The sequence below is a fragment of the Pan paniscus genome, chromosome 10 (genome assembly GCF_029289425.2).
Source record: "Pan paniscus chromosome 10, NHGRI_mPanPan1-v2.0_pri, whole genome shotgun sequence".
NCBI classification, from domain to species: domain Eukaryota; kingdom Metazoa; phylum Chordata; class Mammalia; order Primates; family Hominidae; genus Pan; species Pan paniscus.
The window spans coordinates 43,393,444-43,407,230 of NC_073259.2; the positions used below are offsets into that span (position 1 = coordinate 43,393,444).

Here is a 13,787-nt window from a genome sequence, read left to right on the forward strand (position 1 = left end):
CATTTTAGAAAACTTGCTGTTATGAATCCTTTCTCTGTCCCGTGAGATGTAGACATTCTAAAACCTAGAAATCTTTCTTTGGGCCTGTAAATGTAGTAACCAAGAAAGAAAAGATTTGGTCCCTGTCTCCCAGTCTGTGGGAGAGTAGGAGCCTAACTTTGACAAGTGCCAATGAGCAAGCAGGACGGCTAATCATAGTGACAATTCCTTCCCTCCCCCAAACATCTTATGTACTTTTCCTTTAGAACACCCCAATATTTAAAAAGCTTTCCATCTGTTTCAGTGGAGCTGAGCTCAGTTTATGTTGGAGTTTCTCTCCTATACTGCAGTAATCTGATAAAATCTGTCTTGCTGCCTTTAACATATGTCCAGCTCTGTTCCTCTTTGACAGTACCCCAATATGGGCATAGAGAAATTGAAGAATAAGAATAAACAAAGAGCTGGGTGCAGGGACTCACGCCTATAATCCCAGCACTTTAGGAGGACAAGAGAAGCCCAGGAGTTCAAGACCAGCCTGGGCAACATAGGTAAAATGCAGTCTCTACAAAAAATACAAAAATTAGCCAGGTTTGGCAGCGCATGCCTATAGTCACAGCTCTGTGGGAGGCTAAGCTGGGAGGATTGCTTGAGCCCAGGAGGTGGAGGTTGTGGTGAGCTGTGATTGTGCCACTGCACGCCAACTCTAGCCTGGGTGACAAAGTAATAACCGTCTCAAAAAAAAAAAAAAAATAGAACCCACAAGTCTTGAGAGTCCAGCTCTAGAGTTACCATTACACTTGGAAAACATTAACAAAACGTCTCCCCACCTTTCAATAACTGAAGCCACTCAGATGGAGAGAGTGTATGACAGGATTAATTTACATTTCTAAAAGACTAAGGGCCATCATTCCTCAAAGGTTTCTGGCAATCCATGTGATTTAATGCAGGCTATGGGTCTGGCAGGTTGAAAAGGAAAATAGGCACCAGATTTTGATTTAGCTAGTGGTAGTCCCTATCCCTTATTACTACGGTTCGTCTAACCTCACAAAATGCTCATTACTCAGGGTCTCAAAGTCCTGATTCTCTTCCCAACCCCACTCTCAAACCTGATAATCTAAATATTGAGAGACCTTTCAAAGGAGGAAAGGGAGGACCTGGTCCCCCAATCTTTTTTTTTTTGGTGGGAGGGCGCAGGCAGGGTCTCACTCTGTCAACCAGGCTGGAGTGCAGTGGCACAATCTCGGCTCCCTGCAACCTCTGCCTCCTGCGTTCAAGCGATTCTCCTGCCTCAGCCTCCCGAGTAGCTGGGATGACAGGCGCCCACTACTTCTGGCTAATTTTTGTATTTTTAGTACACATGGGGTTTCACCATGTTGGCCAGGCTGGTCTCAAACTCCAGGCCTCATGTGATCCGCCCACCTCCCAAAGTGCTAGGATTACAGGTGTGAGCCACTGCACTCTGCCAGAACTTCATACTACTTCTCTGTCCACTGGTTCACTTGCATTATAAAGATTCTAGATTCTAAATTATCAGTACAAAATCTAAAATAGAGCAAGAACAAATAAAAATAAATAGTAAACAGGCCAGGCATGGTGGCTCACACCTGTAATCACTTTGGGAGGCCGAGGTGGGCAGATCACCTGAAGTCAGAAGTTCAAGACCAGCCTGGCCAACATGGCGAAACCCCCGTCTCTACTAAAATTACAAAAATTAGCGGGGCATGGTGGCGCACGCCTGTAGTCCCAGCTACCCAAACTGCTTGAACCCAGGAAGTGGAGGTGGAAGTTGTAGTGAGTTGAGATTGCGCCACTGCACTCCAGCCTAGGCAACAGAGCAAGACTCCGTCTCCGAAAAAAAAAAACAACAAAAAATACCTCATTTAATATACATTAACACTGAACTACGTATCAGTCGCTAGCACTGTAACGCATGCCTGAATGAAACTTATCTGACACATGTTTTTCCTCCATAAGGCACATCACAGCCTTCTTGCACTTAGAACACAAGATAGCACTTTGTACTACACTTGGGAGTCAATTTTAAATAGCAAAATCACCAACAAAAAGGAGAAAAATGCAAAAAATGTGGTTATACTAACTAGACCGCAAAGAGGCCAATTGTTTATACTATGAGAGCTGATGCAAGAAGACACAGCATCACCTTGTTTGACCTCAGCTAGGAATATAGGAGTGACTCAAATTTTTTGCCACTTTGCACATGTCCATGAATGACCGCAAAAGTGCCGTGAGTGTTTTTGGAGTTAGAAATAAATTTTATCAAGTAGGCAAATTTGCAAATACAGAATCTGTGAATAATAGGAACCAGCTCTAGCTACTCAGGAGGCAAAGGCAGGAGGATCACTGGAGGGCAGGAATTTGAGGCCAAAGAAATATGATCATGCCACTGCACTCCAGCTTAAGCAACAGAATAATACTCGGTTTCCAAAAAAAAAAAAAGGGCCAGGTGCAGTGGCTCATGCATACCAGCACTGCACTTTGGGAGGCTGAGGTGGGCAGATTATTTGAGCTTAGGAGTTTGAGACCAGCCTGGGCAACACTGCAAAACCCCATCTCTACAAAAAAATACAAAAAGTTTAGCCAGATGTGATGGCACACACCTGTGGTCCCTGCTACTTGGGGAGCTGAGGCGGGAGGATTGCTTGAGCACAGGAGGTCAAGGCTGCAGTGAGCTATGTTCACACTACTGCACACCAGTCTGGGTGACAGAGTGAGACCCTATCTCAAAAAAAAAAAAAAAAAAAAGATTGGCTATAAAATAGTTAATTTTTATTCCTCATCTTATTTGACCTATCAGCCACATTTTACACAGCTGACCATCACTCATTCTGATTTCCAAGATTTGAGTTACTCTTGATTTTCCTCCTACCTCACTGACAATCCCTCTTCAATGTCCCCAAACTCCAAATGCTAAAGAAGCCCAGATCCATTGACTCATCTCTACAATACTTATCCCTCAGTAATCCCATCTAGTCACATGACTTTGATCACACTACACCTATGTTAAAGAGATATTGTTCCACAGTTCTTGGATGCTCTATTTTTCTCCCTGCCCTTTCCTTTGTTCTCTGTTTTTGTTGTGGGTAATTTCTACTGACCTATCTTCAAGTTCACTGATTCTTTTCTTAGCTGTGTCAAGTCTACTAATAAACCCAAACATATACTTCACCTGTGTCACCTTTTTTTTTTTTTTTTTTAGACAAGGCCTCACTCTGACACCTAGGCTGGAGTGCAGTGGTGTGATGTTGGCTCACTGCAACCTCTGCCCACTGGGCTCAAGCAATCCTCCCACTTCAGCCTCCTGAGCAGCTGGGACCACAGGGTGTGCACCACCATGCCTGGCTTTTTTTTTTTCTTTTGTATTTTTAGTAGAAATGGAGGCTTGCCATGTTGCCCAGGCTGGTCTTGAACTCTTGAGCTCAAGCAATCTGTCTGCTTTGGCCTTCTAAATTGCTGGGATTACAGGCGTGAGCCACCACACCATTTTTATTTCTAACATTTCCATTTGACTTTTTCATATAGTTTCTAACCCTCTGCTGAAATTCCCCAGCTGTCCGTGCATGTTTTCTACCTTTCCCACTGGAGCCTTTAACATATTATTCATTCTTATTTGAAATTCACTCTCTGATAGTTCCAACAGCTGGGTTATCCTGAGTCTGGTTCTGTTTATTGTTTTGGTTTTTGACAGTGAGTTGCTTCTTTGTGTGCTTTTGGTATGTGTTTTATAATTTTTGCCTGAATGACAGACATCATGGGTAAGACACTAGAGACTAAAGTAAATAGTATTTATCTTCAGAAATGGGAAAACAAGAGAGTACACCTCTTCACTAGGGTGTGTGTGTGCGTAGGGAAGGGGTTGAGTCATCTATTCAGGAACTGACCTGGGTTTGGATTTTGTTGTTGTTTGGATTACCTTAAGTGTACTACCAGCTTCAAATTCCTCTAGTATGACTTTCTGCTTAGGGTGGGGCTGGTATGTCAGAGGGTTTTTCTCATTGTTTTTGCCACACACTCAGCCTTAGGCTTCATCTCTGCATCTGCCCCAAAGAGGCTCTTTCCATACTCTTGTCCCTCCCCCAGGGGTAGACTGCTGTTGCTTGACTTGACAGCACCAACAGGGAGGTTCTTTGTTGTCCTGGCCCAGTCTCAGTCTCAGGTAGGCCCTATGTCCCTGGGTTACAGGGGTTGGGGCTTTCTCCCAGTGGCAGAAAAACTCTAATAGTCTAAGCCCTTAACAGTTTCCTGCTGTTCCCTCAGGGTTTGTGGGTTTTCTTTTTCTTTTTACTTTTCCCAGACACAATGGAAAACTGGGTTTATTCCCTTTTTCCCAGTGGCTTAAAGCCTTTTTTTCCAAAGGAAAAAAAGGTCCAAGTGGGCCTGTACCACCTACCAAGGCATTCTCTGGTCTCCCTTGTGTCCCCAGCCCCATTTTTCTCCTAAGCAACTGCTGGAGGTCCTTGGAGAAAAACCTACAAGAGGGTATGAACTGTCTTTGTGTCTGCAGCTCCCAAGGATTCTATACGCTTACGCTTGCCTACACTTGGACTTTAGCAATTCATTAATTTTCCTGCTAGTATGCAGCCCTGCTTATTTTCTGTGCTCTGCCACAGGTGAGCCATGCCCACACCCCACCTCTATGAGTTTATTATTTTATAGAACATACAACTTATTCTTGTTTCAGGGTAAGAGTAACATTCTTTCCAGCTTTCTGCATCTTGGGGGAGTCTGGAAATCATCCCATGATTATAAATACCACCTATATAGCCACAACTCCTAAATTCAGATTTCTAGTCTGGACCTCTCTCCTGGACCCCAGACTCATATATCTAGCTGCCTACTGGATAAATCTACTTGGATGGTCTGCCCAACAGATTTTAGGGTGGCCCCCATAATCTGCAGCTCCTGGTGTTTGGGACTTTGTCTAATCCTCTCCCCTTGAGAGTGGGAGGGACTTGTGACTTGCTTCTAACCAACCTTATTAAGCAAAGATGATGGGATGTCATGTTTTATCACAAGGAAATGGTATGTCATTCCTTTGATTATATTATGTATAAGACTGTCTTGCTAGCAGACTTGCTCTCACTCTCCTGCTGGACTTGAAGCAGGCTGCTATGCTGTGAACTGCATACGGAGAGGATCACGTGGCAGGGAGTTACTGGTGGCCTTTAGGAGCTATGGGCAGCCTCCAGCCAAGAACCAACCAAAAAACTGAAGCACTCAGTCCTACAGCCACAATGAAAAGAATTCTGCCAACAAACTAAGTGACCTTGGAAGTAGATTCTTCTCTAGTCTAGCCTCCTGCTAAGAACTCAGCCCTAGCCAATGCCTCAGTTGCAGTTTGGTGTGAGACCGCAAAGCAAAGAACCCAGTTAAGATATGCCTGACCCCACACAAACTGTGAGATAATAAATGTGTGTTGTTTTAAGCTATTAGCTTTGTGGTGATTTGTTCTGCAGCACAGAAAACCAACACAGATAATATTACAGACATAACATGCCTAAAAACCAAATTCCTGATTGCCAACATTCCCCCAAAAAGAAATGGAAAACATTATCCAGCACTGTCCATCTCAATAAATGGCAATTATATATATACGTCTGTGTGTGTGTGTGTGTGTGTGTGTGTGTGTGTGTGTATGTATATATATAATTTTTTTTTTTGAGATGGGGTGGGTCTACACTATGTTGCCCAGGCTGGTCTGGAACTCCTGGGCTCAAGCAGTCCTCCCACCTGAGCCTCCCAAGCAGATGGGATTACAGGCATGCACTACCACGCCCAGGTCAAGTAATTTCATTCTTAACAGTTGCTCAAACCAAAACTGTGATGTCAATCTTGGCTCGTTCCTTTATTTAAAACTCCACATCCAGCAGGGAGGGGGGAGGGATAGCATTAGGAGATATACCTAATGCTAAATGATGAGTTAATGGGTGCAGCACACCAGCATGGCACATGTATACATATGTAACTAACCTGCACATTGTGCACATGTACCCTAAAACTTAAAGTATAATAATAATAAAAAATAAATAAATAAAAAATAAAACTCCACATCCAATCCAAAAGCAAATACTATTGGCTTTACAACCAATATATATCCAGAATCTAACTTTGTCTCATCACTACCCCAGCTACCACACTGGTCCAAGCCATTGTCATCTCCCATGTACATTACTGTAATGCCTTCTAACTAGTTTCCTGTTTCTATTCCACAAAGCAGTCTGAGTGATTCTTTTAAGATACGCCAGATAACGTTTCTACTCAAAACACTCTAAAGGTTCCCCATGTCACCCAGATTAAAACACAAAAATTTTACAGTGGCATATGGCCTACATTATCTGGCACTCTCCCCTCTTCGCACCCCAACCCTCTCTGCCTCATCCTCTATCCATCCCTCTCCCAACACACTGGCCACCTCAGTGTTCCTTGACCATATCAAGCACATATTAGTCTCACAGTTTTACAACTGTTGGTCCATATAATTGAACAAGTATTTCCTCAGACAAATGTCTCTGTCTACCTTGCATAAAAAGAGAAGTCCCCTGTCCCCACCACCAACTCCCTATCTCTCCTATCCTGCTTTATTTGTCTCCATGGCACATATTACCAATTGATAGGTTTTGTTGCCTGTCTCTCCAAAATTAGAATATAAGTTCCATGAGAGCTGAGAATTTTGTTCACTGCTATATCCCCAGTTTATACTGAATTATTATAAAATACTGTTTCCTTTACATAATTTTTTTCTTTTTTTTTTGAGACAGGATCATGCTGTGACCCAGCTTGGAGTGCAATGGTGCAATCACGGCTCACTGCAGCCTTGACCTCTGGGGCTCAGGTGGTCCTCTCACTTCTGCCTCCTGAGTAGTTGGGACTGCAGACAAACGCCACCACACCTGGCTAAATTTTTTTATTTTTTAGTAGAGACAGAGTCTCACTATGTTGCCCAGGCTGGTGTCAAACTCCTGGGCTCAAGTGATCCTCAGCATCCCAAAGTGCTGGGATTGTAGGTGTGAGCCACTGTGGCCAGCCTTTTTTTTTTTTTTTAGACGGAGTTTTGCTCTGTCGCCCAGTCTGGAGTACAGTGGTATGATCTCGGCTCACTGCAACCTCCACCTCCCTGGTTCAAGCAGTTCTCTGTCCCAGCCTCCTGAGTAGCTGGGATTAAAGGTGCATGCCACCATGCCCAGCTAATTTTTGTATTTTTAGTAGAGACGGGGTTTCACCATCTTGGCCAGGCTGGTCTTGAACTCCTGCCCTCGTGATCTACCCGCCTCGGCCTCCCAAAGTGCTGGGATTACAGGCATGAGCCACTGTGCCCAGCCTGCCAGCCATATTATTTTTTAAAATCACTATAAAATGATTTACTATCTAGAAATGTATTTATTCCACTTCACCGTAAATATGCTTCTGAGGAAATTTGAAGAGTCACATCTAACTAAAATAACTGAAATATAGATATAAGTAAACCAACTGAATTAGAACATTTCTGTAAAGTGCTCTATTAACAGAAAAATAATCAAAGAAAGACTCCACCTTATTTTTCTAGCACCATCTGGAGAAGACACTGCTATTCTTCACAGATATAGCCAAATAAGGCAGAAGGATATATCAAGCTTAAAGGACTAATCCCTTTGGGTCACTGGTTTTCAAACCTTTTGGTCACAAATCCTTTTGACATTCTCAAACTTATTGAGGACCCCCCAAAATTATTATTTCAGTTATATTTATTAATACTTACCATATTTAAAATTAAATTTAAAAAATTAACAGTTCATTTCAAAATACAATAACAATCCATTACACGTTACCATACCTATTTCCATTAATACATTTTCAAAAAAAATTAGTGAGAGAAATGGCATTGTTTTACATTTCTGCAAATTTCCTTAATATCTGGCTTAATAGAAAACAGCTGAAATCAGCCGGGTGCCGTGGCTCATGCCTGTAATCCCAGCACTTTGGGAGGCCAAGGTAGGTGGATCACTTGAGGTCAGGAGTTCAAGACCAGCCTGGTCAATATGGTGAAACCCCACCTCTACTAAAAATACACAAATTAGCTGGCCGTGGCAGTGGGCACCTGTATTCCCAGCTACTCAGGAGGGTGAGGCAGGAGAATCACTTGAACCCAAGAGGCAGAGGTTGCAGTGAGCCAAGATCGCACCACTGCACTCCAGTCTGCGCGACAGAGCAAGACTCCGTCTCAAAAAAAAAAAAAAAAAAAAAAAAAAAATGGCTGGCCACAGTGGCTCACACCTATAATCCCAGCACTTTGGGATGCTGAGGATCACCTGAGCCCAGGAGTTTGACACCAGCCTGGGCAACATAGTGAGACTCTGTCTCTACTGAAAAAAAAAAAAAAAAAAAAAAAAAAAGGCCGGGTGTGGTGGCTCAGGCCTGTAATCCCAGCACTTTGGAAGGCTGAGGCGGGCAGATCACGAGGTCAGGAGATCAAGACCATCCTGGCTAACACAATGAAACCCCGTCTCTAGTAAAAATACAAAAAATTAGCCAGGCGTGGTGGCGGGCGCCTGTAGTCCCAGCTACTCAGGAGGCTGAGGCAGGAGAATGGCGTGAACCTGGAAGGCGGAGGTTGCAGTGAGCCGAGATCACGCCACTGCACTCCAGCCTGTGTGACAGAGCGAGACTCCGTCTCAAAAAAAAAAAAAAAGAAAGAAAGAAAAAGAAAACAGCTGAAATCTCTTATCTGATTCTACATTAATTATGTGATCATACATTCTTTTGGTTGAATCATATGAAGAAAATCTGCCCTCACATAGATATGCAATTAGAAAAGATGTGTAGTGTTTTAAAAGCCTTTTCATTTCATTGTATTCTTTGATACAGCAGCAAAACTCAGCAAGTTATAGTTTCTTAAAGGTTATTTGCTATGTACAGTCTGAACTTTGTGTATTGTTAACATTAAAATCCGTTAGTCTCATCTTGCACTTTAAATGGCTCTTACACTCATGCATGATTTTTTTTTTTTTTTTTTTTTTTTTGGAGATAGGGTCTCACTCTGTCACCCAGGCTGGAGTGCAATGGCATGATTATAGCTCACTGCTGCCTTCAATTCCTGGGCTCAAACAATCCTCCTGCTTCAGCCAAGTAGCTGTTACTACAGGTGTTGTAGTGCCACCACACCCAGCTAATTTTTAAAACTTTTTTGGCGGGGCACGGTGGCTCACGCCTATAATCCCAGCACTTTGGGAGGCTGAGGTGGGTGGATCACCTGAGGTCAGGAGTTTGAGACCAGTCTGGCCAACAGGTGAAACCCCGTCTCTACCAAAAATACAAAAAATTAGTTGGGTGTGGTGGTGGGCGCCTATAATCCCAGCTACTCGGGAGGCTGAAGCAGGAGAATCGCTTGAACCCGGGAGGCGGAGGTTGTAGTGACCCGAGATCGTACCACTGCACTCCAGCCTGAGCGACAGAGCGAGACTCCGCCTTGAAAAACAAAAACAAAAACAAAGAAAACAACTCTAAATACAGTTAGGCCTCTTTATTCATGGGTTCTGCATCCATGAGTTTCACATCTGTGGATTCAACCAACCACAGATTGAAAATATTCAGGAAAAAAAATTTCTCTATAATGAACACGTACAGACTTTTTTTCTTGTCATATAGTATAACTATTCACATAGCATTTACATAGTATTAGGTATTAAAAGTAATCTAGAAATAATTTAAAGTATACAGGAAAATATGTAGGTTATATATAAATACCATGCCGTTTTCTATCAGGGGCTTTAAGCATCACAGATCTTGGTATCTGTGGACGTCCTGGAACCAGTCTCCCACAGATACTGAGAGATGACTATATACTTCGTTTAAAAGAAAATAAAACTAAATGATCTTGACAAGATATTTAAAGTCCACCTTCTTTTCTTATATTTTAACATTTTATACAGTCTTTTTTGCTTGTTTTTCTATTTTATTATTTATTTATTTATTTTTATGATATGGAGTCTCGCTCTATTGCCCAGGCTGGAGTGCAGTGGCATGGTCTGTGCTCTCTGCAACCTCCACCTCCCAGGCTCAAGCGAGTCTCCTGCCTCAGCCTCCCGAGCAGCTGGGATTACAGGCAACCGCCACTGCGCCTGGCTAATTTTTGATTTTTATTAGAGACAGGGTTTCGCCATGTTGGTCAGGCTAGTCTTGAACTCCTAACCTCGTGATCCGCCCGCCCTGACCTCCCAAAGTGCTAGGATTACAGGCGTGAGCCACTGCACCTGGCCTTTGCTTGTTTTGTTTTTTTTTTAACATTAATGCCAGGTGTGGTGGCTCACACCTGTAATCCCAGCATTTTGGGAGGCCAAGGTGGGTGGATTACCTGAGGTCAGGAGTTCGAGACCAGCCTGGCCAACATGGTAAAACCCCATCTCTACTAAAAATACAAAAAATAGCCAGGCGTGGTGGCAGATGCCCGTAGTCCCAGCTACTTGGGAGGCTGCGGTAGGAGAACTGCTTGAACCCAGGAGGTGGAGGTTGCGGTGGGCCGAGATCATGCCACTGCACTCCAGCCTGGGCAACTAGAGCAAAAATCTGCCTCGAAAAAAAAAAACCCAAAAAACAAAAACCAAAATAAAACACATTAATAATCAGTCTGAAACGAGATTAATCTGCATATAAAATATTCCTAACAAGCTCAGTATTTTGGCCGGTCCCTCCCTTACCTGTTGAGCAATATGAGAAATGTGAGCTCCCTGAACTGCTGAACCAGGTTGAGGTGCTGTCTCTGACGTGGTACTCTTGTGGGAATCTTCCATAATCAACTATAAGGGGGAAAAAAGTCAGTTAAAATTAAATATGATACAGAATGTTTAAAGTATACTACAGAATCATATAAAAATTGATCATTTAGTTGCCTCAATGGAAAAGAACTGGTAGCAATGGTATAGAGATAGAAAGGGGACTGTGCATTTTCTTTAAATTTTTTGAATTTTGGCCCACAAAAACATGTTTAAGTTTAATAAAAGGCACATTTGAACATAAATTATGATGACTAAGTTTGCAAACGTTATCCCATTGAAGAATGATGACAGTCTTCCTGTCTATGGACACAAACATATCTGTCTCTAGTCTAGGGAAGTTTCTAAGTGTACATATAGTTTTTTATATAGAGAATTTACTGAGTAAAAGTTGAACAAATAAATAAAACTATACCTAAGGAGGTTCTAAATAAGTTCTAGAAAACTTAGATAATCAACTTCAGGATATGTAGGCTAGGTAAGAATGAGAATAAATGAGCTATGAGAGATCAAATACGGCAAATAGGGAGAGAAACACTAACAAAGAAGCTGGTAAAAGATTTAGACAGAATTTAATGTTTTTAAAGGTTACCTGGAAAGGCCAAAAAAAAAAAAAAGAGGGCTAGCCAGAAAGCTTATGAAAAGATGCTCAATATCACTATTAAGGAAATGCACTGAAAACTACAATGAAATATCACCTCATACATACCCATTAGAATGGGTAATATCAAGACACAGAAAATACTAAGTGTTGGCAAGGATGTGGATAAACTGGAACCCTTGTACACTACTGTGCTGGTGGGAATGTAAAGTGGTACACCTATTATGGAAAACGCAATGGCAGTTCCTTAAACAAAAATAGAGCAATTTCACTTGGTGGTGTATATATCCAGAAGAATTGAAAGCACGGTCTCAAAGAGAAGAATATTTGTACACCTATGTTCATGGCAGCATTATTGTTCACAATAGCCAAAAGGTGGAAGCAACCCAAATATTCATCAGTGGATGAATGGATAAATAAAATAGTGACTGTACATACAATGGAATATTGTTCAGCCTTAGGAAGAAACTCCTGTCACATGCTACAGCATGGATGAACCTTGAGCATATTGTGCTAAGTCAAATAACCCAGTCATAAAAATACAAAAACTTTATGATTCCACTAACTTGACGTATCTAGAGTAGCAAAACTCCACAGAAACAGGAAATAGAATGGTGGCTATCAGGGACTAAGGGAAGGAGCAAATGGAGAGTTGCTGTTTAATGGGCATGAAAAAGTTCTGGGCTGGGCATGGTGGCTCAAGGCCGTAATCCTAGCACTTTGGAAGGCCAATATGGGCGGACTGCCTGAGCTGAAGAGTTCAAGACCAGCCCTGGGCAACATGGTTTCTACTAAAATACAAAAAAAATTAGCCAGGGGTGGTGGCAAGCACCTGTAATCCCAGCTACTTGGGAGGCTAAGGCACGAGAATTGCTTGAACCCGGGAGGCGGAGGTTGCAGTGAGTGGATTGTGCCACTGCACTCCAGCCTGAGTGACAGAGGGAGACTGTCTCAAAAAAAAAAAAAAAAGTTCTGGACATTGGTTGTACACACTGTGAATGTACTTAACACTATAGAACTGTATGTTTAAAAATGGTTAATATGGCCAGGCGCGGTGGCTCACGCCTGTAATCTCAGCACTTTGGGAGGCCGAGGTGGGCGGATCATGAGGTCAAGAGATCGAGACCATTCTGGCCAACATGGTGAAACCATGTCTCTACTAAAAATAAAAAATTAGCTGGGCATGGGGGCAGGTGCCTGCAGTCCCAGCTACTCAGGAGGCTGAGGCAGGAGAATCATTTGAACCCGGGAGGTGGAGGTTGCAGTGAGCTGAGATCGTACCACTGCACTCCAGCCTAGCGACAGAGTGAGACTCTGTCTCAAAAAAAAAAAAAAAAAAAAAAAAAGGTTAATATGGCCAGGTGTGGTGGCTCATGCCCATGATCTCAACACATTGGGAGGCTGAGGCACAAGAATAACATGAGCCCAGGAGTTTGAGACCAGACCTGGCAACGTAGTGAGAGCCCATCTCTACAAAAAATAAAAAATTAGCTGGGCGTGGTAGTATGCCCCTGTAGTCTCAGCTACTCAGGAGGCTGAGGCGAGGGGATTGCTTCAGCCCAGGAGTCAAGGCTGCAGTGAACTGAGATCACACTACCGCACTTCAGCCTTGTCTCAAAAAAAAAAAAAAAAAAAAAGTAAATTCCACGGTACGTATATTTCTACACAATTAGAGAGAGAGAGGGCAGCTAGGTAGCTGCCAGGCTTCATTGAATTAATAACTGTGGAGTTTAAGCCTACATATTTTCTTCTTCCTTTTTTCTAAGTCAGAAAACATTTTTTTTTTTTTTGAGACAGGGTCTCACACTGTTGCCCAGGCTGGAGTGTAGTGGTGCAACCTCGGCTCACTGCAGCCTTGACCTCGCAGGCTCAACCCATTCTTCCACCTCAGCCTCCTGAGTAGCTGGGACTACAGGTGCATACCACCATGCCTTGTTAATTTGGGGGGGGGTCTTTTCTGTACAGATGAGGTTTTGCCATGTTGCCCAGGCTGGTCTTGAATGCCTAGGCTCAAGTAATTACTGTCTGCCTCGGCCTCCCAAAGTGCTAGGATTACAGGTGTAAGTAAACATGCCCAGCCCAAATTCATTTTTAACAAATGAATTGAAGCTATTGTTTTTAGTCAATGGAAAAAAGCATGAAATCGCTTCAGACAGAAAGTAGTTTAAATTTTTTTTCCCCTCAAATATACTAGTCTTTTTCTTCTTACATGGAAAATACACAATAGAAAGAAAAAAGGATGACAGATATTAATCACATTATTGTCTAATTTCTTTTAGTCTTCTATTTCCACAACTTCTTAAAGTCATAACCATACTACATGTACTACTTTGTATCCTCATATTTTATATGCTGTTTTCATTTATCATACATATTTTCTAGGTTTTAAATAGAAACATATTTAAAGGCTACATAGGCTGGGCAGTGTGGCTCATGCCTGTAAT

General features: G+C 42.5%; 1 protein-coding gene across 7 annotated transcripts in view; it reads right to left on the reverse strand.

Annotated features, from left to right (window-relative positions):
- The window catches only part of ATF1 (activating transcription factor 1), a 57,998-nt gene that overhangs the window by 30,385 nt on the left and 13,826 nt on the right, over positions 1-13,787 (reverse strand). For 6 of the 7 annotated variants that reach the window (XM_034935854.3, XM_034935855.3, XM_008951240.6 and 3 more), the window contains exon 2: positions 10,668-10,766. In XM_034935854.3, coding sequence (XP_034791745.1) covers positions 10,668-10,760 — 93 coding nt within the window. In that variant the 5' untranslated portion in view covers positions 10,761-10,766. Of the gene's footprint in view, positions 1-10,667; positions 10,769-13,787 lie in introns of those variants that run through there. The other variant, XM_063593511.1, reaches the window with a different exon arrangement.